This window comes from Raphanus sativus, chromosome 1 (genome assembly GCF_000801105.2).
Source record: "Raphanus sativus cultivar WK10039 chromosome 1, ASM80110v3, whole genome shotgun sequence".
Classification (NCBI taxonomy): Eukaryota; Viridiplantae; Streptophyta; class Magnoliopsida; order Brassicales; family Brassicaceae; genus Raphanus; species Raphanus sativus.
Window position 1 is genome coordinate 10930866 of NC_079511.1, and position 21499 is coordinate 10952364.

The 21499-nt window shown below is 28.4% G+C and overlaps 3 protein-coding genes across 8 annotated transcripts; all 3 read right to left on the reverse strand.

The window, feature by feature from the left end:
• Window positions 1–8128: 8128 nt before the first annotated feature.
• LOC130510789 (homeobox-DDT domain protein RLT1-like) lies at window positions 8129–10844 on the reverse strand. Its single transcript, XM_057007459.1, has 4 exons — window positions 10550–10844; window positions 10456–10485; window positions 10152–10378; window positions 8129–9976 (listed from the first exon to the last, which is right to left on the reverse strand). The coding sequence occupies exons 1-4, from the start codon at window positions 10580–10582 to the stop codon at window positions 9958–9960; spliced, it is 309 nt and encodes a 102-aa protein (XP_056863439.1). The 5' UTR covers window positions 10583–10844; the 3' UTR covers window positions 8129–9957.
• Window positions 10845–11310: 466 nt separating this feature from the next.
• On the reverse strand, window positions 11311–13631 carry LOC130512540 (uncharacterized). 6 transcript variants are annotated; one of them, XR_008946095.1, is made up of 5 exons: window positions 13368–13631; window positions 12777–12840; window positions 12537–12694; window positions 11954–12464; window positions 11311–11723 (listed from the first exon to the last, which is right to left on the reverse strand). XR_008946095.1 is itself a non-coding variant. In XM_057010637.1 (5 exons), exons 3-5 carry the CDS (start codon window positions 12456–12458, stop codon window positions 11595–11597), a joined length of 402 nt encoding a protein of 133 aa, XP_056866617.1. In that variant the 5' UTR covers window positions 12459–12464; window positions 12537–12694; window positions 12777–13361; the 3' UTR covers window positions 11311–11594. The 6 variants fall into 6 exon arrangements, 1 of the variants encoding a protein (XP_056866617.1); XR_008946093.1 differs by having other exon boundaries at window positions 12777–12906; XR_008946096.1 differs by having other exon boundaries at window positions 12777–12927.
• Window positions 13632–15519: 1888 nt separating this feature from the next.
• LOC108838345 (uncharacterized) lies at window positions 15520–16393 on the reverse strand. The gene has a single exon (XM_018611297.2). It carries the CDS (start codon window positions 16233–16235, stop codon window positions 15711–15713), a length of 525 nt encoding a protein of 174 aa, XP_018466799.1. The 5' UTR covers window positions 16236–16393; the 3' UTR covers window positions 15520–15710.
• Between the last annotated feature and the right edge of the window lie 5106 nt (window positions 16394–21499).

Genomic DNA, 21499 nt, shown 5'->3' on the forward strand with positions numbered 1-21499 from the left:
TTTGATAAAATGACATTTTTTAATTGACCACTGCGAAAAAAAAAGACAGCCCATGATTGAGGCATAAAAATTTAAAGCAAGGTTAGTGTTGGTGGAGGCTTAGTATAGTAGCCCATTTTGGCATTTTTATCATGCTTAAATCTGTTAGTTTGTCGTCTAATACAACTGTAAACTCTGATAAAAATGAGATTACTTTTGTTGATTCCGTAATATTTCTTCCACTAATGCAACATCAGCTTAAAAACTGAGATGAAATAGCAAAGAATATTGATTTGCTCGTTGTTTGTAATATTATTCTTAATGCCATTGCCTCCACTGACCAGTGGCCACTACTCTAAAGTAAACACACAATTTCTAGATGCGAAACTTTACACAGATACATAATTTGAGCTGCAAAAATAACAGTTTAAATATGAAATTTGATGAAATAGAAGAACAAGAAAAGTTGACAAAAGAAACGAACAGCAAGAAAAATCATGGGGGAGTTCTTGGAAGGGAACATGATTATGTCTAGGGTTCGAATCTTATCAACAGTGGAAATGAGACTAATACACCTAGTTTTGATCTTCGATTCAGATGACCATGGGTTTGAGCCTTTGAGGTTAAGAATTTATCGGCTACAAAAACAAAATTAAAAATACAAGAGCAAGAGTCCTATAGTCTATTGTTTCTTGAGATTACATATCCGCTCTCAGGCCATATGATATCGTTATGGGTTAGTAGTTTTTTTTCTGATGAACATATCTGCCCTTAGGTGAGGGAGGTAACTTGTGATCACTTGATATATTATTCATATACTACGATACGAGTCTACGACTAGTATGCTTTTATATTCTCTCATAGAGCAGATTCAGTTGGCCCATTCTTCTTATTTAGCTCATTCAAAGTAAAATTTGCATTATTTTGTGGGCATTTCGTATTTGTCTAAATATTGGCTTTTGTGATCAATCATTTTTCAACTTCAACTCTGTATCTTCCACTTTGGATATTTTCTATTAACCATTCGAAATTTTGAAAATGATAAAGTTCAGAATACATTATTATGATTGAAACTTTTAAATCTATATATGTACATCATATTATTTAATTTTAAAATTCAAATTTGTTGGCCAAGGATTCTAGTTCTTTTAATCTATCTTATCAAAGAGAAAAAATAAAACATAACCTAAGATTTACAATTTATTTAAAGGTAATAATGCCAAGTAAATAATCATCCTAACTTTTTAGTTTTTTTTTGTTTTTTTCCTGATTTATTAGTCCTAATGTTTCATTATAAGTATCATTCTAGTATTTTTTGGCTATTTGCAAAATTGACTCAAAATTCAAAGTCAAACACAAAACTAACCTATGATTTTTTTGGAAATTTCATTTGCTCTATTCACCTCAAAAATTCGGATTATTCACAAAAATACCATTAATTTTTTTATTTTTAAATGACTTTTTACTTTCTCAGTCTCATCATCCTCAAATATTTACAAGATTATCATTGTCATCAATACACTAAACACCATGAACAACCAATTTGATACTCTTAATGCATATAAAATCAATTTACACTTATTACTTCTCATTTCTTATGAACTAAAAACAATATCTATTTCACTTTCTCTATATTTATCCAAAAAAAATCAAGATTTTAATTATAATTTTTATTGCTTATAGAGCCATTCAAACTTATGATTCTTGGTGAGTCACTTTCATATGAGTTTTTGTGTGCTTCGAGAAGACTTATGTGTGCTAACGAAATTATCTCACTTCAGAGTTTGAAGATATTTTTTTGTAACCGAAGAGTTTGAAGATATTGTTACATAGATAAGTTCACCCAAGCGTAATGTTATACATAAGCTCCTCTTACAAGATGTTGCTTATTATTTGTGAAAAGAAAGAAATGCGAGGCTTCGATCACAAAAAAAAAAGAAATGCGAGGCTTCATTCGGCAACCTCCAGATCCGCTGAGGCTAGAATTAAACAATACAACTTACAGTCAGAAGTAGCTAGCCGGCCTTGATCATTTTAAATCTGTTAAGTCATGTATGTAATAATATTAGTACAAATTTACAACCTTGTCTAAATTTTCTTTTATATCTAATATAAATAATTAAAATATCTTATATAAATATATAACATATCTAAAATAAATCAGTAGTTTTACATTTTAGACTTTGGTTAGTCTTTTACAAAATACGCAATTACCGACTAACGGTTTTTTTAGAAAAGGAACTGCGTATCAATAGCATATATAAATTATTTATAAATATGATCATATTTAAGGAACTTACGTACGTGATAAACTCTTAAATAATATTTTCCTTGTTTTATAATAAGTGTCATTTTAACAATTTTTTCTTGTTACAAAAAGTGTCATGTTATCATTTCAATACAAATTATATTTATTTTCAGCTGAAAATTAACTACAACATACATTGATTTTATAAATAATTTTACTTAACTCAAATATTATTGGTCAGTAAAATATAATTAATAACAGATTACATATATTTCTGTCATTTTTTTAATCTGTGTAGAAAAAGACATTTATTTAGAAATGGATAGAGTATAAACATTAGTTGCTTAAACATACTACTCCCTCTGTTTTTTTAAGATATATGTTTTGGTGTTTTCACACATATTAAGAAAACACATTAACTATACATCATTTTTTAAAATTATCAAATTTCAATGCATTTTAACCAATAGTCTTTCAATAAATTCAATCTATTTTATTGAAATTTACAATTTTGTATAGGAAACATAAAAAATACATCTTTATGAAACAATTTATTTTTCTAAAACATCTATCTTTAAAAAACAGAGGGAGTATTAGGTAAGAAATATCTGAAGCACCTAGGATGCATCTTAGAATAAAATGATTTGTGGAAACAAAATAATTGTATTCGTTATACTTTTGGTGCAAATAATTCGATCCCCACATGGGATTGAAACTACTGTATGCCTAACCAACACATTGTTTGGCTGGTCCACTCACTAGAACATCGTCATTATTGTTGGGAAAAGTCTATTAGTATAATGCAAATGCATCATTACTTGATCCATTTAATTTGACGTGCCAAAGCTCATTACTGCTCGGTTTCTGTTACATTAATTTAAATGTTTTATATATCCTATCATTATACTGGTGATTCAAACATATACATATATTGTTAATTTGGGTAAGATTCGGTTAATTTTGGAGGTCAGGAAACAAACAATGTAAATACTTCATGTTCTTATACAGGTGCAGCTTCTCTGAGTGACAGATTTCGACTCAAACATTACGCGTCTTTCTAAATTTGTCGTGCTACCCGACCACACCCGAGTGGACCAATTATTATATTTATATAAGATATGTTTTGTGGCAAGAAATATTTATATAAGATATATTTAGTACAAGTATAAATCCAGCTCCATTAAAATGTTCCCGTAAAATGTTATGTCCCACACTAATAGTTTAATCATAACCTAATATATGATTTGAGACTGACAGAAGTAAACCGTTTTAACGTAACAATATTTTATCGTAAGAAACATTATAATTATGAGGGATTTAAAAGGTATGCGTTTATTTTCTAAAAATATCAGAATTTATATCTAAAATGTAAAAATAAGACATAGTAGTACACATGAAAAATATATTAACGTTTGAGCAATTTTCGTAAATGCCTTAGACCCTTGTAAACATCTAAGGTTCACGGTTTTATGGTGTTTTAGAAAAAAAAAAATTGAAAATTATGATGTTTCTGTGAAACAAAAATGAAAGATTAGCAGTGTATGAATATCTTTAAATGTTATTTTATACGTTATAAAGAATGTGAAATCATAAGGTAAGATATAAAATTTTGCAACTAGCCAGTTTCAAAGCGAATGTAGCTAGTAGTTGCAATTAAACATTATCAATCGTTTGAGTAAAACCAAAGAAAAATTTAAATTATTTCTAAAAAATGTATATTATTTATAAAAAGTTATTTTTTTCTTTCTTTTAGAATATAGCTCAAAATTATTCTCTCAAAAAACTTGGGAATGAATAACAATCTCGAATGGACCAGCCAAACAATGTGTTGGTTATTTCCTATTTATTTATAGTGTCTTATAATGATTCTTTATATATTATTTGAAAACATTATAACATTTTAACTATCTCATGTGTCAATATTAAAATATTTTTAAAGTCTTTAGAAAAATAAATTGGTTCATCTAAATATATATTTTATTATACTTCTCACTAAACTAAACATAAAATTAACTAATAATCTAAAATTAATTGTTTTCTTCATTTTCTCAAATAAAAGTTACCAATTATCTATTGTGACTAAAATATACATATATAATTAATGCTTTTAATAATATATTTTATAACAATTTGTGTATCCTCATATTTTTTTAGTTTTATACTATTAAAATAAATTATACAATCACATTAACCATATAATAAAAATTTAGATTTTTGTATATATTATAATTTGAATTTTAAAATTAAATATAAATTACTAAAAGTGTTAAAATTTTACATTGAAAATTTTGCTATCAGTAATTTAAATTTTGTTATAACAAGATACAATCAAAACCATTGAATAGAAACTCATTTAATAAATATTCAGATATATATAACTATATACTCGATAAAATAACATGAATATTTTAATTTCAAAATTTAAACTGAACAAGTATTGAAAATTTAATATTTAATTTTAATTTGCATTAAATTTTTAAGGATGAATATAAATTATTAAAACAATTTATCTTGCGCTATAATTTTTGCTACCAATGATTCAAAATTTGTTATAAAATGTACAAATGATCATAAAATTATATGAATAGAAAATCTAATTTAATAGATAACCATATTAAAAATATATTATATATGCTAATATCATTTAAATTTAATTATACCATAAAATATATAAAATGATTGTTTAGATTTATTTACTATAAAATGATTTTATTAATAAAATAGTGATTATTTTAATTATGTGCTTGTACCAGTTTTAATTATATATGTAATAGTCTACGATTTTTAAATTATTCAAAATATATTTATCATGTTGTTGTTTTATACTCTCTCTGTTTTTTAAAGATGTATGTTTTGGTGTTTTCACACATATTAAGAAAACACATTAACTATACATCATTTTTAGAAATTATCAACTTCCAATGCATTTTAACCAATAGTCTTTTAATAAATTAAATCAATTTTATTGAAATTTGAAATTTTTGTATAGGAAACATAAAAAATACATCTTTGTGAAACAATTTATTTTTCTAAAACATCTATCTTTGAAAAACAGAAGGAGTAATATGTAAAGTAACATCTATCTTATTAAAATAGAAACACAAAGTTGGACCTAACTTATTTCTAGGTAAAAAATTTAAAAATAACTATACAATATAATTAAGTCAACTAAATCAAATTATATCATATAATTAAGTCTAATACATTTACTAATAATAACAAAAAGCCTAACATCTAGCCTATTTATATGGTAAGAATATATATCGTGATTATTAATGCTAAGATTTCCAAAATAATTTTTATGGTAAGTAGTTTATGAGTATCCACATAAGTAATATTCATGGCTATAATACTAGATTTTCTGAAAATTAAGAAATGATAAAAACGAAATCCCTAATTTCATGGAAACTATATAATCTAAGTCGGTGTTCAAAAAATAGGTATCTATCTTATTAAAACACAAACATTCTGTTGGACCTAACATTTATTTTGTAAGTTTTTAAATTAAATACACATTTATACTTTATAGTTAAACCTACATTAAATCACTAATATTCATTTCTTTATACTACTATCCATGTTTCCAAACAATATATTTATTTCTTTATACTACTATCAATGTTTCCAAACAATATATTTTTATACTACTATCAATGTTTCCAAACAATACAATAATTAATCTTAGTTATTTTATATCTATCATTTTCTCTTTAAATTTTGTAGAAACGTTATAATTTCATAAATTGCAAAATAATGAACTTTAAAATTTGGATTATAAGACTACAAAATATGAAACTATTACAATTTAAATCCAATTAGATTACATATCGGTCATCCATCAGTTCAATCGGTTAGTCTCGGGTTTTAGTGATTTTTTTAATATGAATATTTTAAAAACCTGAATTGAATTGTCAGATCTCCGGATTAACTGGTATAATCACAATCGGGTTGAATTTAAAAACACTGATTTAAATGCAAAAATATTTTAAATACACACTCTTTAAAAATTACCAAAATATTTGTTAAGTTATTAGTGAAATTTTTCATCATAAAATATTCCGCGCTTCCAAAGCGCGGGTCAAAATCTAGTATATATTATATATAATGTTTATTCCGCGTAAGATGCGCGCTTTTAAATTAGTTACCAATTAAATGCATAAAGAGTATTTGCATTTATAACTACAAAAAACCTATAAGTTGACAACTGGTGGCTAAAATATTGTGTATGTATTATATAATATTATTATTTTTGCCCCTAATTCATTTTAACAATTTATCTTTATTTTGCTCTTTTTTTTGTTTTCACTTCATTTGATTTATACTAATATAACTAAATCAAACAATTATTTTAGAAGAACATATAGCATTTACAATGAAACTTAGTGAATATTAAAATACAAAAACCAATGGGTACTTTACGAATTACGATGATGAGTTAATTTGGGCAGTTTACAAAAAAAAAGTTAATTTGGGCAACTTGAAACCTCTTTTTTTTGTTTCGCTTTGATTAATTGCACGAGAAACAATTCGGGTTCTTTAGTCAAGTTTACCGTTGTTTTATTATATCAACTAGATTCTTTGTCCGCGCGGATAGTGTACAATACATTTTTCATTTTATCTTTCTAATATTTTGAATTATTTGTCACTATGATTTTTTAGATATTATCATATTAGTTTAACTTGTTACTCATAGTTTGCATATTTGCATGGATGTGTATGACAAAAAAAAACTGAATACTTATATTTAATGGTTAGTATTTGATAATTTATTTTAAATAAATTAACTGTTTTCTAAATATACATAATTTTTAACTTTTATTATTATGTTTTGGTCCCTATTTTTCTTTTTAATGTTAAAGATTAATCAATTCGAACCTAATATGTTTCCTTATAAAATCTTTATCATATGGAAAAGTTATTTAAATAATTTTTTTATTTAGTTAATCAGATTATATATATATATTCACTAAAGACTATAACATGTAAAGAGTATATCATCTAATTTTATGCCACCAAAATATAATTCTAAATATAATTTTATGAACCTAAGATAATTTTCGCATTCATTTTTTTAATATTTATCTTCAAAATATAATTTATAACTATTTAGAGGATAAAATCTGTTAGCAATATATTTAGACTTATTATACGAACCAATAGGATTTTTCAAAGTATATTATGTTGTTAAAATAAAGAGGTAAAAAAATAAATAAAAACAATTGTATTGGGAAAAAGAAATTCTATTAATATTTTAACGTCGTCAACAACTATACCTTTGAATAATCCCTAAACCCTTGGATAAATCTTAAACCCTAAATAATAAATACTAAACATAAAATCTTAAAAAATAAACCGTTAACCCTAACTCCTAGACGCTTGGATATTTAAGGTTTAGATTTTATTATTTAAGATTTAGTGATTACTGTTTAAGATTTAATGTATTTTGTTAGGTTTAATGTGTTTTGTGACCGCGTTTAAAATATTTAAAAATTCTTTTTTAATAATTATTACTACTTTTTATTAATTTTAATCCAAAGGATTAGGGGTCAATATTTAGAGTTCAGTATTTTTAAGATTTAGTGTTTTTATTTAGCGTTTATGATTTTTCCAAAGTTTAAATTTTAACCAAAAGTTTACGGTTTAGGGTTTAGTATTTTTCCGACGACGTTAAAAATACTTAGAAAATTCTTTTTATTGTAACTGCTACTAATTTTTATTTATTTATTTATCTTTTTATTACAAAAACATAATATAATTTTTTTTAAAAAAATTCTTTGTTAAAAGTTATTGAATATAAAATAACAAAATTCTATGCATTGGTTCACCCTAGGTTCACAGAAGATTAATTAATATTTTTATTATTCAACTGGTTTAGCACAATTGCCTTTTAATCTCAAACTAGATTCTGACCCGTCCTTAAAAGGACGGGTATATTTTTTTGCTTTAAATTTAGTTTTCATATTTATGTTTTCTTTGTGATTGTATTCGTATTTTTTTGTAATAATATTTGTGTGTAAATCTTAATCAATATATATTTAATTAAATAATGGCAATTTAAAAATTGATCTGGTATATATACGTTTGGTTAGGGATGGGTCGTGGGTCGAACCCGGCCCGCTGACCCGTCAACCCGCAGGTTTCAGTTTTGTTTTGGTCAAAAATTTGACCCGTACAACCCGCAAACAAATAATTTTGTACCCGTTCTACTTAATTTTGCGGTTATCCGCGGGTTATATTTTTTAAACCATAATTCTTTAATTTAGTTATGATAAAAATATATAAAATATATTTATAATAAACTTTTTATATATTATCAAAATTCATATACAGTTATATATTTTAATTTGAATCAAATAATATTTGAAACTTAAATAAAATATATGGTTTGAAAGTTGAGGTAGGATTATAATTTTAATTTGTTATTTTTCATTTTAGTCAAAACAAACCAATAATTTAAATATGTAATTTCAGTGCCAATCAAAAATATTTATCATAATTATCAAAATTATATTAAATTAAATTAATATTAAAATAATATGTTTACAAAAAACTTCATATATAAAAATTAAATTCTTCAAAATAGTAATTTAAACAAAAATTATTACTACCTTTTAAAGGACGGGTCAAAATCTTTAATTAGTCGATTATTATCAATTAATTATAATAGCATAATTAATCGATAATAATCGATTCAGACGTTCAAAAAAAAAAGACGGGTCAAAATCTATAAGATACCATGTAAAGTAAAGATACCAAAATCGTTTGAAAATTCTATAAGAAATTATAAAAGATATTAGTATACCAAGTATGATACCAATCTCGTTTGAAAACATTGGGTACCAAATTTAAAACTTTTATCTACGGTAATAATTATTGAATACACATCATATATATACGTTGATAATCTTTACATAAAATATATAGACGAACATTAACTATTTCTAATTTATTAAAAAGTAAAATATTTTAAGATACTTTATAGTTTGATATGGATACTTTAATATATTGTGTTTCTATTATATTAACTGTTAAAAGTAATTTCCACACAATATATTCGGATATGATTAGAATAGCATAGAATAAAAATTATGCAAACAGCTATAGAGCCAACAAATCAATAAGAAAATTAAGGGATAGTTCAAATATGATATTTCGTTATGGATTTGCGGTACATAAAAAGATAATTTTGTTGCTTTTTGAAATTTTTATTTTTCTGCAAACAGTTAGAAAACCAACAAATCAATACTAAAATTAAGAGTTAGTTCAAATATGAGAATCTTTTGTTGTAGATTTGCAACCAGAAACATAATTCTGTTGTTTTTTTTAAAAAACTATTATTTTACTTATTACGTCAATATATTTTCACCAAAAATAGACATATTTGTAATGCTGAAAAATGAAAGTGGAATTTTATTTAACTTGATGATAGAAATTCAGAAAACTAATTTTGCTGCTTGAGAAAAAAAAACTTTGTTGCTTGAGACCGTGTATGAACTTTTGTAGGTTACGCTGAAAATTACATCAGTTGCCATGGTTATTACGATTATTTATATATATTAAAAGCTTTATATAACTAAAGTTATGTCATGAGAGTTGTGAAGGTATGTAAAAAGAAAACTTACATATATGGTCTGGGGAAGATCAAAGGGGGCACAGTAAAAAACCATCAAGCATATCGTTGCTAGAGCCAAAACCAATCGTAGCTAAAGAGGTCTCGAACCCACTCTGTATCAAGTTTCATCTTTTAACCTAACCCACCATAAGCATTGAAAGCTCTTAATTGAAACTAAAAAAAAAGCTAATCTATCATGAGATCAATCAAAACCAGTTGTCAATAAAAAAGCTTTACTCTCAAAAACTCATCAAATATAACTGAGATATGCACACTGCGTTTGTATGAACACAGACAACCGTTTAGACACACCTTCCCCATCCTCTCCTCTCGTATTCATCCAATTCAGCTCGAGAGCTACCACTGCCACTCTCAAAGTTCCTAGCTCCTTGACTCCAAATAAGGGCTGCATCCTGAGCAGAATGTGAACCAGACCTATCATCAGCAACCGGTAACTCGTTAACCGATGACAACGCAGCAGAAGGAGCAGCCAGTTGGACTGGTTTCTTGGCCTGACCATCGTTCTTGCCTTTAACCTCCTGTGGAAAAACCACATCAGTGACTGACGTTCTTGAAAAACCACATCAGTGACTGACGATCTTCTCAGACAACTCACCCCTAGTCGCCTCCGAGGGATACTTTTCCTCTGTTTGAAACAGAAACAAAATCAAAATCATATTCTAACAACAAAGAAACAAACAAAACTAAACCTGCATAAACTTCCGTAGAGCTGTTGCCTGCATTGATCTACGCTTTAATAGCAATTTAATTGGTCAAATTGAAATATTTAGATACTGTTTTTGTTATAACAAAATCGCAGAAATGCCTCCAAAGAATCAGCAGGCGAGATTTTTTTTGTTAACTATAGATTTTTTGAGAGGTTTTGCGGAAAATAAAAAAATATTTAATCAAAAGCTTAGTCTAAAAATAATTCAGTGGCATAAAATAGTAATTACTATTGAAACAGAAGGGCACCTCAAAAAAGGGCCTTCTGTTTTAATAGTATAGATTGTGCTTATTAGCGAAAGGAATATTCTTTTTTATATAATATGTTTTGATTTCCTAAATGGCTAAGCCAGAGAGTTAACGACGTTGGAGGATGTCTGGTTTTGGAGTATAATACGCAAGGGGTTTTATAACGATGGTGGAGTTGATTACTTTTTTTTTTTGGTGTAAAAGGAGTTGATTACTTATGTTAGGGGTAGGTTATTTATTTTCCAACGCCATTTATGCGGAAAAAGCTCAGGTTAGCAGCAGACCTTGCATGATCATTTGATCAACACGAAAGAACCTATGGTTTCAAGTCTCAACTAAGTTTTTGTTAAACCTTGTGCACAGCTGACGACTCACAAATAACTCAACAGACCAGATCACGATCAACAATTCAAAGGGCAATCAAGTCGTCTTTGTAACAACGTAACAGTGAGAAACAAAATCATTTAACAAAATAAAAATTTATAGAAATACAAAGTTAAACAAAAAAACTTATATAATAAATTCAATAAAACTAAACTTGGAAGTTTTCCAGCCTCAAACAAAATTAATAACATACCTGATAACAAAAACATTGAAAAACTTTTACTATATTAGCTTGTTTTTCCTAACAACAATAATAAACCAAATTTCGTACAAAGCTTGTAACACTCCAATTCTCCTTGTGGAATCAGTTGGATTAGAAATGATAAGATCTTCAGAGGTACATACATTTTTCCGGGACAAAGCTCCAAGGTGAAGCCTAGGTTGCCTTGATTTTCTCTACATGAACGACCACTCTGTGATAGAGAGTTGTGACTTGTTCTCATCTCTAACCTTCTTCCCTCGGACTAAAACTCCAATGTGTATTCCATAACTGAGTAAGGAAGTGACAGCCGCCATCACCGTACTCTGAAACAAAAATTGTTCAATATAATGACTAATGTCATTAAATACCACTTCATTTATATTGCGGAACCAAATCATATCTAGAAACGACATGTAAAGAGATTCACTCGGATCCTTAAGTTAGCCTATATTTTCTGTTTCAGGAACTTCAATAAAAATCTCTGGAATCCTAAGGACTTGTTGCTGAACTTTAATGCAAACAATGAAACTAACATGAGAACCACATAACATACCTGGCTCAAAAAGGCTGTGTGATTTATCAACAGGTCCAGTACCACGTGACTCCTTTGAGTGAAGACCAACTGCAGCAGAGGAAACACCATTTACTGCATTTTAAGACGAACCAAAAAACTATGAAATCAAAACCGGCCAAGCCAGATAATGAATCATCTTCATATAGACTGATACATACCTTATCTGTTCCAAGCAATAAATAACCTATACACAGTCTACAGAGAGAGTCCAAAACAGTTCTTTACTGATACAAACATCCACCCAAAATATAAAACTAAACATGTGGTTGTTGTGCATGACCTTGTACTCAAGATCTACCATTAGGAGCGATGGCTGACTTCTCAGATCTGAGGCTGGAACTTGCTTCTGAAGTGTTCTCATTAGAGGTTGTATCCTCCTCCTCCTCATCCTTACGGCGCCTCCATTCTTCTTCTTGGCATTGAGAAACCGGCCTCCACATCCTCTTAGCCGGTTTATCGCATGCAAATGCCGAGATTCATGCATATATGGCTGAAACACAAGTAAGATAAGAACAAATATCAGGGAAGGAACCAACCAAACTAATCACAGGTTTTACATCACCTTCTTTGACTTCACGGCTCTGTTCCGAGTATACCGTGGTATTGCTTACGCCTGAGTATACCGTGGTATTGCTTTGCGTTAACAAAAACAGGCTCCTCGACTGCATCATATTATAATGGAACCACTTGTTGATGCATTCCCATTAACTGCATTTGAACCTGAAGACAAAAAAAGCCTTACAAAAGTAAAACAAAATCTTTAGAAGGCAAGACATCGAGGCTGAGTGATAGTAATACATACCCCAGGAAATGGATGTAGAAGATAGGCTTGCTGTGCAAAGACGCTTCTGTAGCATCTCAAAATTCTTAACCAGAGAAAAGTTGAAAAGCTAAGTATTACTTGAAGTTAGCTCAATCTTTTCTTTTTGACACTGTAAGTATCAAAGCAAAAGCTTGTAGCATGGAGATAAAGAGAGATGTTATATGACAAAACCAAACCAAACATCAATAACAAAAGCAAAATATCACACAAAACTAAATCCAACAGCACATAACAGAAAGCAAGATCACACGAAACTAAATCAAACATCACATAACAGAATGCAAGATCACAAAAAACTAAACCAAACATCACATAGCAGAAGCAAGATCACTTAGCCGGCACAAGTACTCGAGGCTTAGAAGCATAAAACAAATAATCATCTATCATCTCTAATTTGGGGCCGATTAAAATTATTTAGCTAAGAGATCTAAAGTAAGTTAAATTACAGATTACATATTCTTTTTGTTCTCTGAGCCAATACTATACTCAGCTAATCAGAGTATTACAAATTCTTCTGCTGATTATATCAATTTATAAGCTATTGAATTAGAGAAGCAATTGGAAATTTACCTGAGATGGTGGAGGAACGACGAAGTAACCAAGATCGGAGATGATGTAGAGAACTTGTGCCTTGGAAGTAACAGATATCAAACGGTGTGAGGAACCTTTCGTTATTGAAAGGTTGCAATGGACTTATATAGTGAAGATATGGGGAGGGAAAGATGAAGAGTTTTCTATTTGGCTGAGGTTGGAGAAAAAAATCGACTACAGAATGAAAGGAATAAAGAAGGAAATTTAATGAATAAGAGTGGATCGAGTATCTAATCTATTAATTTAGGGTTCTATTTTTATCTACTATTAACAAGTCATAGTAGGACCACTTAAAGAATTAGTCAAAAAATTAAAATGGTATATATAATGTTTATATACAAAAAATATAATATTAGTATATAATAGTATATTTAACGATATGTATATTTAACGCGGGAACACACAAAAAAATAACCTTAAAAATGTTTATATACAAAAATATAATAGTATATAATAACCTTTAGTTCATATACTATTTAAAAATATGTTATTAGTAAAATATGAAATTTCAGTAATTCATTTAAAATATTAGTGACAAAAATCAAATTTTAATTATAAATTTTGTTTTATTTTAATTGTAACAAAATTTGTTGATAAAAGAATTAAAAATATCACCAAAAATTCAAATATTTTATAAAATGATACAGTAATGTACTACCAAAACAAATTCAAAATTCATGTATTATTCCAAACTCAAATAGTTGTGTAATTTTCCAAAGTTGTCTCGAAAAAATATATTATTTTGAAAATAAATATTCAAACTCAAAATGATAATATTTCAAATTTTACAAAAGACAAAATCATGGATAATAAAGATTAACTTTTTGAAATGTACCTGAAAAAAACTAACTATATATGTTGTAAAAATTTAAAGTAACCTAATGTTTTGACGTCTTAATTTAAAAAAAAAAATAGAACTTAATATCATAACATCCAAAACAAATATCCTATATAATAAATTTAATAAAATAGTATGATAGATACTACTATGTATAAAGTTTACTAAAACAATAGGATTATATTATTTAAAATAAATAAATCCCGTAAAATACTAAAATGAGATATGTTAAAGTATATTTTCTTAAACACAACATGTAAATATAATTATTTTAGTCATATTTATTTTCTATAATATAAATAAATAAAATTTAAAAATGTATTATATGCAAAATGTTTAAATTAAAGAAAACAACATAATTTGAATGGGGTTCTCTATTTGAGTATTTCATATTTTTATTTTATTTTACCTAACTCGAAAATATATTAGTAAGTAATAAAAATCAATAACAAAGTAATTTTTTTTTAAAAAACCATTATATATTAATAATACTTAATAAGAAATATAAACAATAATATGATATAGTAATACAATATATAACACTAAAATAGAAATTATATATTTAAAACATTTTTAATAATATAAAATATATTTTAAAAATATAAATATATCCGCACGAACGTGCGGGTTAAAATCTAGTTGATTGATTAGAATAGGCTCCGTCTCTATGTTTTTCTATCGGAGAAGACGAAGTGGTAGAGGGGAAGATGATCGTGCAATGATTCGTCGGGTTAATATTAGATTGAGAAAATGATTTTAATTAAGGCCCAAAAGTGAAAGTCCATTTTGACATATAAACATTCAAGCCCAGACGGAGAAGCGTCTGATGTGGCCAAAAAAATGATTCTGATTGGTCCGAATTAATTGGGTGACGTGGACACAGTTTCCTTTGAAGTTATTTACCTTTTAATATAGTATTGATATGCCACTTTCTAGTATTCACAAAAAATTATATTAAAAGCATTTAAAACTCATTTTATCTTTCATTTTAAAATAGCTTGTAATACTATATTTCAACTCTACTTCATTTATCATTTTGTAATAGAATAAAAACTAAACCTAAATTTACTTTACAAACAGAAAATTTTATTCATTGGAGTATCATTCTATGTTTCATTCTTAAATAAAAGTATTGGAGTAAAATTCATTTCCATTATAAAGTCACTTTATTTTTAAGAAAAAAATAGAAAGATCTATTGAATATGGTCTATCTATTGAATATGGTCTAAAACTCCAAAACACATAGGTAGTAATACTTTGCGATGATCTTTCGATGCAGCAAACAGCAGGGAGAGTAAGGAAAATATAGTAAATATAGTAATTAATACAATAAATAAAGGAAAGAGCATCTTTTTTTTGTTCCGCCCAAACAAAAGAAGTGTGCCTTAAAAATGAAATAAATATCCATATAAAAAACGACCCACTCTTCTCATAATTGGCCTTTTCTTCAAGATTTACTTGCCCCAGATATACCATGAGGCTTTCTACAAGAACAACTCAGATTGCAGCAACGTATAATAATTAGCAGCAAAATCTTCAAGCTCCCAAAACGCATCACCGAATCCATCTAACAAACTATTTCCATATACGTAATCCTGATTAATATCATTCTTAATCATGTCATAATTATTCTCTCCAAAACCGGTGTTAGGGATCCCGAGTTCGTCGTCAGAAGCTTCCAAAAGATGCTGCATCACTTTCTCATTGTTCTCATCATCGACATCGTCTTCCTCCGAAGAAACGGACGAAGTCGACGAGGCTTCAACGTTGGAAGCTCCAGAAACGGTAGCGTTTTTGTCATTTGATGAGATTTCTTGCTGGAGAGCGTTTATGAAGGAAGTTAGGTCATTGTTGGGTTGGTTAATTTCGTCTGAATCGTCGAGGAGACGGAGAATCTGGTCATTGTTAGAGGAAGAAGATGAAGAAGAAGGCTTTTGTCGCTTAATCGTTTCTTCTTCGGGTAGGGTTTCTTCTTCTCGGTGGCGCTTGATTGGAGCTGTTTCAGCCATCGTATTCTAGAGAGAGAGAGAGAGAGAAAAAAGCTTTTTAAAATCTTTAGAGAGAAAAAGTTATGAAGGTGATAATCAATCTGGAGAGTCTGAAATGTATATATAGAGATTATTGGTCAAATAGATATTTTTTAACTATTTAAATAATGATGCAATTTAGTCTCAAATAATATTTTCAAAATGTAAAATTATTATACTGCTCCTTGCATGTCAGAAGGGAGAAACATGTGAATGCTTTTTCAAGTTTTCGCATTGCCCGCAAAGAAATCTCGAAGTTTGATCCAGTATTAAAAAACTCTACATTGTAAATGGATCTTAGCTTTTAGTTTAATATAGGAACAGTTTCTTAATTCTTAACTAAAAAAAATAAAAACTGTTTTTTAAAATAAAATATTTAAAAGATGGTTCTTAATTTTTTTTCTTTAAAATTAATAAACGATTTTTATGTTACGCTATCTCAATCTAAAAAATCTGCAATAAACATGGTCTTGAATATTTTCCTCGCTGGGATCGAGAAGTGTTTTTAAGCACTAAATTAAAAATGTAAAACAGTGATAAAAGATAAATATACAAGTTCGAAAAGCGTGAAGTATTCGATAGTTTCTTTCCAGATGGCTACCTAGATTAGTTTTTATTTTCTTTTTATCTTAAAAACTGCAAAATAAAAAGTTAATTAAAATATTAATAGAAAATTTATGGACAAGACTTAGGTTCACCCCCTATGGTGAACCTTTAAATTCACCACTCTCCTTAAAACCAATCAAAATATCATGTAGATAATTAAATAAAAAATATTAAATTATAAGAAAATAGTTTAAAAAGGAAATAACGTTAATTTTAATAACGTTAACTAAATACTAAACCCTAAATTTAAATTCTAAAGCAAAACCTATATCCTAAACCCAAATCTTATACCCTAAACTCAAACCATATATCCAAAACTCAAATTCTAAACCCTAAATCCAAACGCTATATCCTAAACCCATTCTATGTCTTATACCCTAAACCCAAATCCTATACCCTAAACCCAAATTATATACCCTAAACCCAAACCATATACCCTAAACCCAAATCTTATTCCCTAAACCCAAATCGTAAATCCTAAAGCCAAATTCTTAAGTTTAGGGTTTGGGTTTAAAGTGTAGAATTTAGGTTTAAGATATACGTTTTGAGTTTAGGGTATAGGATTTGGGTTTAGGGTATAGGATATATGATCGATTTAGAGTATAGGGTTTGTATTTAAGGTTTATGGTTTGGGTTTAAAGTTTAGAATTTGAGTTTAGGGTATATAGTTTGGGTTTAGGGTATAAAATTTGGGTTTAGGATATATATTTGGGTTTAGAATTTATGATTTAGGGTTTAGGGTTTAGTTTGCATCATTAAAATTGAGTTTATTTTTATTTTTAACTATTTTTTTAATAATTTAATATTTTTTATTTAATTATCTACATGGCATTTTGATTGGATTTAAGGGGAGTGGTGAATTTAAAGGTTCACCATAGGGGGTGAACCTAACTCTTTTCCAAAATTTATTACAAACCTGGACAATGGTTTCAACCGTTAAAGTTGCTCTGAGAGGCATGCAATGATGCAAGCTTTGATATTATATAACGCATGAATCGGACGGCTGTCAGTTAAACATTTGTGACGGTTTAAATTAACAAAAATATTGTACTTCATAATAGTTTTCTTTTCTGAAACACAATTTTATATAATAATATGTAACTCAAAATATACACTGAACTCACATAAAAATTACTAGGACTGAAAAATAAATTTGATTTGATTAATTTTTTGTTAGATTAATAGAAGGTTCAAGCATGAACTTACACACAAAATCAGCAAAGGTATTACCTTTTCTAAGTTCATGAGCCGGTATAAATACAAGTTACCACCCATAAACAAGGATTGAAGTAAACACTTCCCACAACAAACTAGCTTAAACTAAAAGGAACAAGATATCCAGCACTTGAAGCAGGATTGATCGAAAAAGCGTAGCAGGCCCATATTATTGGGGTTGAAGGAGGAACCACGAACAAACACCACACTTACCTTTGCTTCATCTCAAAGAAGCCAAGAACCATCAAATTCCAACCTGAGCAGCCAACGAAGACACAAGTTTGGCGATCAACTATTCCAAGACCTCAAGCGATTGAGCATAAGTTCCACAGTCCTTTACCAAGTAATCCGGAAGAACCCATCGATTGCAGACCAAGGGACAACACAACTTCACAACACTGACACTTCACCCACTAAATCATAAACAAACGACCAAAGTAAAACATCGAGACGAAAGACAACCACAAAAAGTCACTATACGCTCCAAGGAAAAGATTCATCATATATATAATATTATATAACTTTTATATTTTATACAATTTTAATGAAGAAAAATATTTATTAAATTGTTATTTTAGTTATTAAAGTGTTAATAAGTAAAAAGATTTTTATTTTTGTAATAAAAGATAAATATTTTATACTATTTTATATTTATTTATTTAAATCTTTTAGATTCTATTTTATTTTGTAGAGATCAAATATGATATATTGTTATCAAATAAATAATTGGATATGTGAAATACTAAATTTTCAAATAACTATGAAATAGACTGAATTGAATAATCAATTATTCAAATAAATAGATTAAATTACGAATATATTTTTAAATCAGGTATTATGTGCCTACCCTTACAAATTACAGAATGTGAATTGCGTGTCCAAAAAATCTAGATTCTAAAGTAGTTATAATAACTTTTTTGTCAACAAAGTAGTTATAATAACTTAAGTATGAAAAAAAGAAGTTATTTATTTCTTTTCTCTAGAAAAAGCTCTCTCCTCTCACTAAAAGAAGTTTAAAACGTGGTCTTCGGTGGTTGGTGGGCTTACGCCGCCGGTTACCATCCCTTCATGTATAGTTCTTTTCTTTTCTTAGATATATATTGGCGGTTCTATGATCGAGCTCTTTTCCGACATCAATAGTTAGTCGGTTTATGTTCTGTTCTTGTTTGATTCTGGAGCTGCGACGTCTTCTTCAGGCAGTGGTCGCCGGCTTTTGACTTCAGTGGGTAGAGGCTTTCTCAGCCGAGTCTCGTCGACTTTTGGTAAAAGATTTGGGGGCTTTGATGATGATTGAGGATTGTCATCGTTATGGTCTTTTGTTGGTTTCGATGCTATGCTTCGATGTCGGGCTCGTTTACTCGGCGGATGAGATCTCCATCTGTTGTTTGATGAAGCTCTCCGGTGATGGGTCTGCAGCGGAGAAGAAACAAGAGAAAGCGCGTGATTTATTGTCGCAAGAGATGGTATCATAGGATCCGATGAGATCTCAAGACAGGCTTGATGAAGCTCTTCGGTGGTAAGTATTGGCGACATCGATGGGTGCGGTGGTTTGTCGACGGTGTTCCGGCGGAACAAGTTTGTTTCGTCGTTTCCGGAGACTCCCCACCGTCGGATCACGCAAGGAGAAGCTGACGCGTGTCTCGAGTTTTCAATGGAAGACAACACGTAGGCGGGCTTGGGTTAGTCTACGGACACATGGCTTGGACATGCCACGTAGATTTTGGTTTGGGCTGAAGGTCCGTTTGGTTTGTCTTATGTCGGGCTAGTGGTCTTGTTTTGATGTAATCGGATCTTGTTTGGTCTTGTAATTTCGGATGGGCTTGGTCCGTTTGGACTAAGACCCTTTAATAAAATATAATACTAGATGGTAAAATAAAAAAAAGTATGAAAAAAAAGAAAAATAATAACTTAAGTATGGACTTCAAACGGTGTAGATATTTAAATAATATTATTTCAAATAAAAGTAACGTTTCCTTGGATTCGAATAACAGTGTGGTTAAGAATGCTTATATTTTCGTTTTCATCTTTTTAATAAATATTGTAAAGAGAGAGAGACAGAAGAAAAAAAACTAGTTGCTGTCAAAGGAGATTTGGCAATATCTTGTTGTTGTATCGACCGTAGGATAAGCCTTCCAAAACGAGTTGTAGATTACGAGGGGAAATCGAACGTCTGCAATTTCACGTCATTGGATTGATTGCACATTGAAAGAGACAACTTCTCGTTGCTGGCGTCTTACATGAATAGCATTTTGGCAAAACTAGTGCTATTAGACCATCTCTAATAGCACTTTATAATCTCCTCTATATTTTACATTAAAATGGAATAATTTTATTATACAGTTGGATTTACTCTAATGGTTCACTCTATAATAGAATTATTCTAGAAATAAAACGAATTATAGAGTTATGTTGCTTTTCTACTCCAAATATAGAGTAAAAATTAACATAACTCTATAATTCACTCTATTTATAGAGTAACTCTATTATAGATCTATTGAACCATTGAAGCAAATTCAACTCATAATAGAGGTACTCCATTTTAGTGTAAAATTTAGAGGAGATTATAGAGTGCCATTGGAGATGCCTTAGGTACACGAAGTGTTTTGAAACATATTTGTAACTAATTATACTCACCGTTTCATTTAGACCATCTCCAATGGTTTATACTATTTTAGAGTAGATTTCACTCTAATGATTCACTCTATATTTGATACTAAAAATGAATATTCTTAAATATATTCTTTCCTAATTTTATTACTAATAGCTTTTACTTACAAAATTTACAAATTGATCATTTATATTTAATTTTTCACAAAGTTTTCATAAATTATATATCTATATCAAACATATTATATTAATAATTATATTGCATTATACTAATAACATAATACATTTTAACTTAAACATCCCCATTAATATATCTTTTTCACAAATGATCATTAACGAATTTCAAATTGTGAAATGAGTTTTTTATCTTATAAAATTATTTTAAATTTTAGTGCTTGTTTTCTTTGGCTAATAATAATAAATTTTAAATATATATATATATATATATATATATATATATATATATATATATATTGTTTTAAACATAATTACGTGTTGTTAGCATAATTAAACTAAATAAATAGTTACAAAATAAAAAGATTGAAAAATAAAAAAATGACTAAAATATAAATAAAAAAATTTCACTCTATAATAGAGTAAGAAATAGAGTTACTCCAAATATAGAGTAAGAAATAGAGTTACACTATTTTAAAATGAGATATAAAGTGGGGTTGAAGAAGATTTTACTCTATAATAGAGTTTAGCGTAGAAAATAGAGTGGGGATTAGAGATGCTCCTATATGGTTAGGATTGGTTTTTTCTATTGGTAACCATGCGTGTTTAAGAAAAATAATCAAAATATCTTCTTGATTATCATC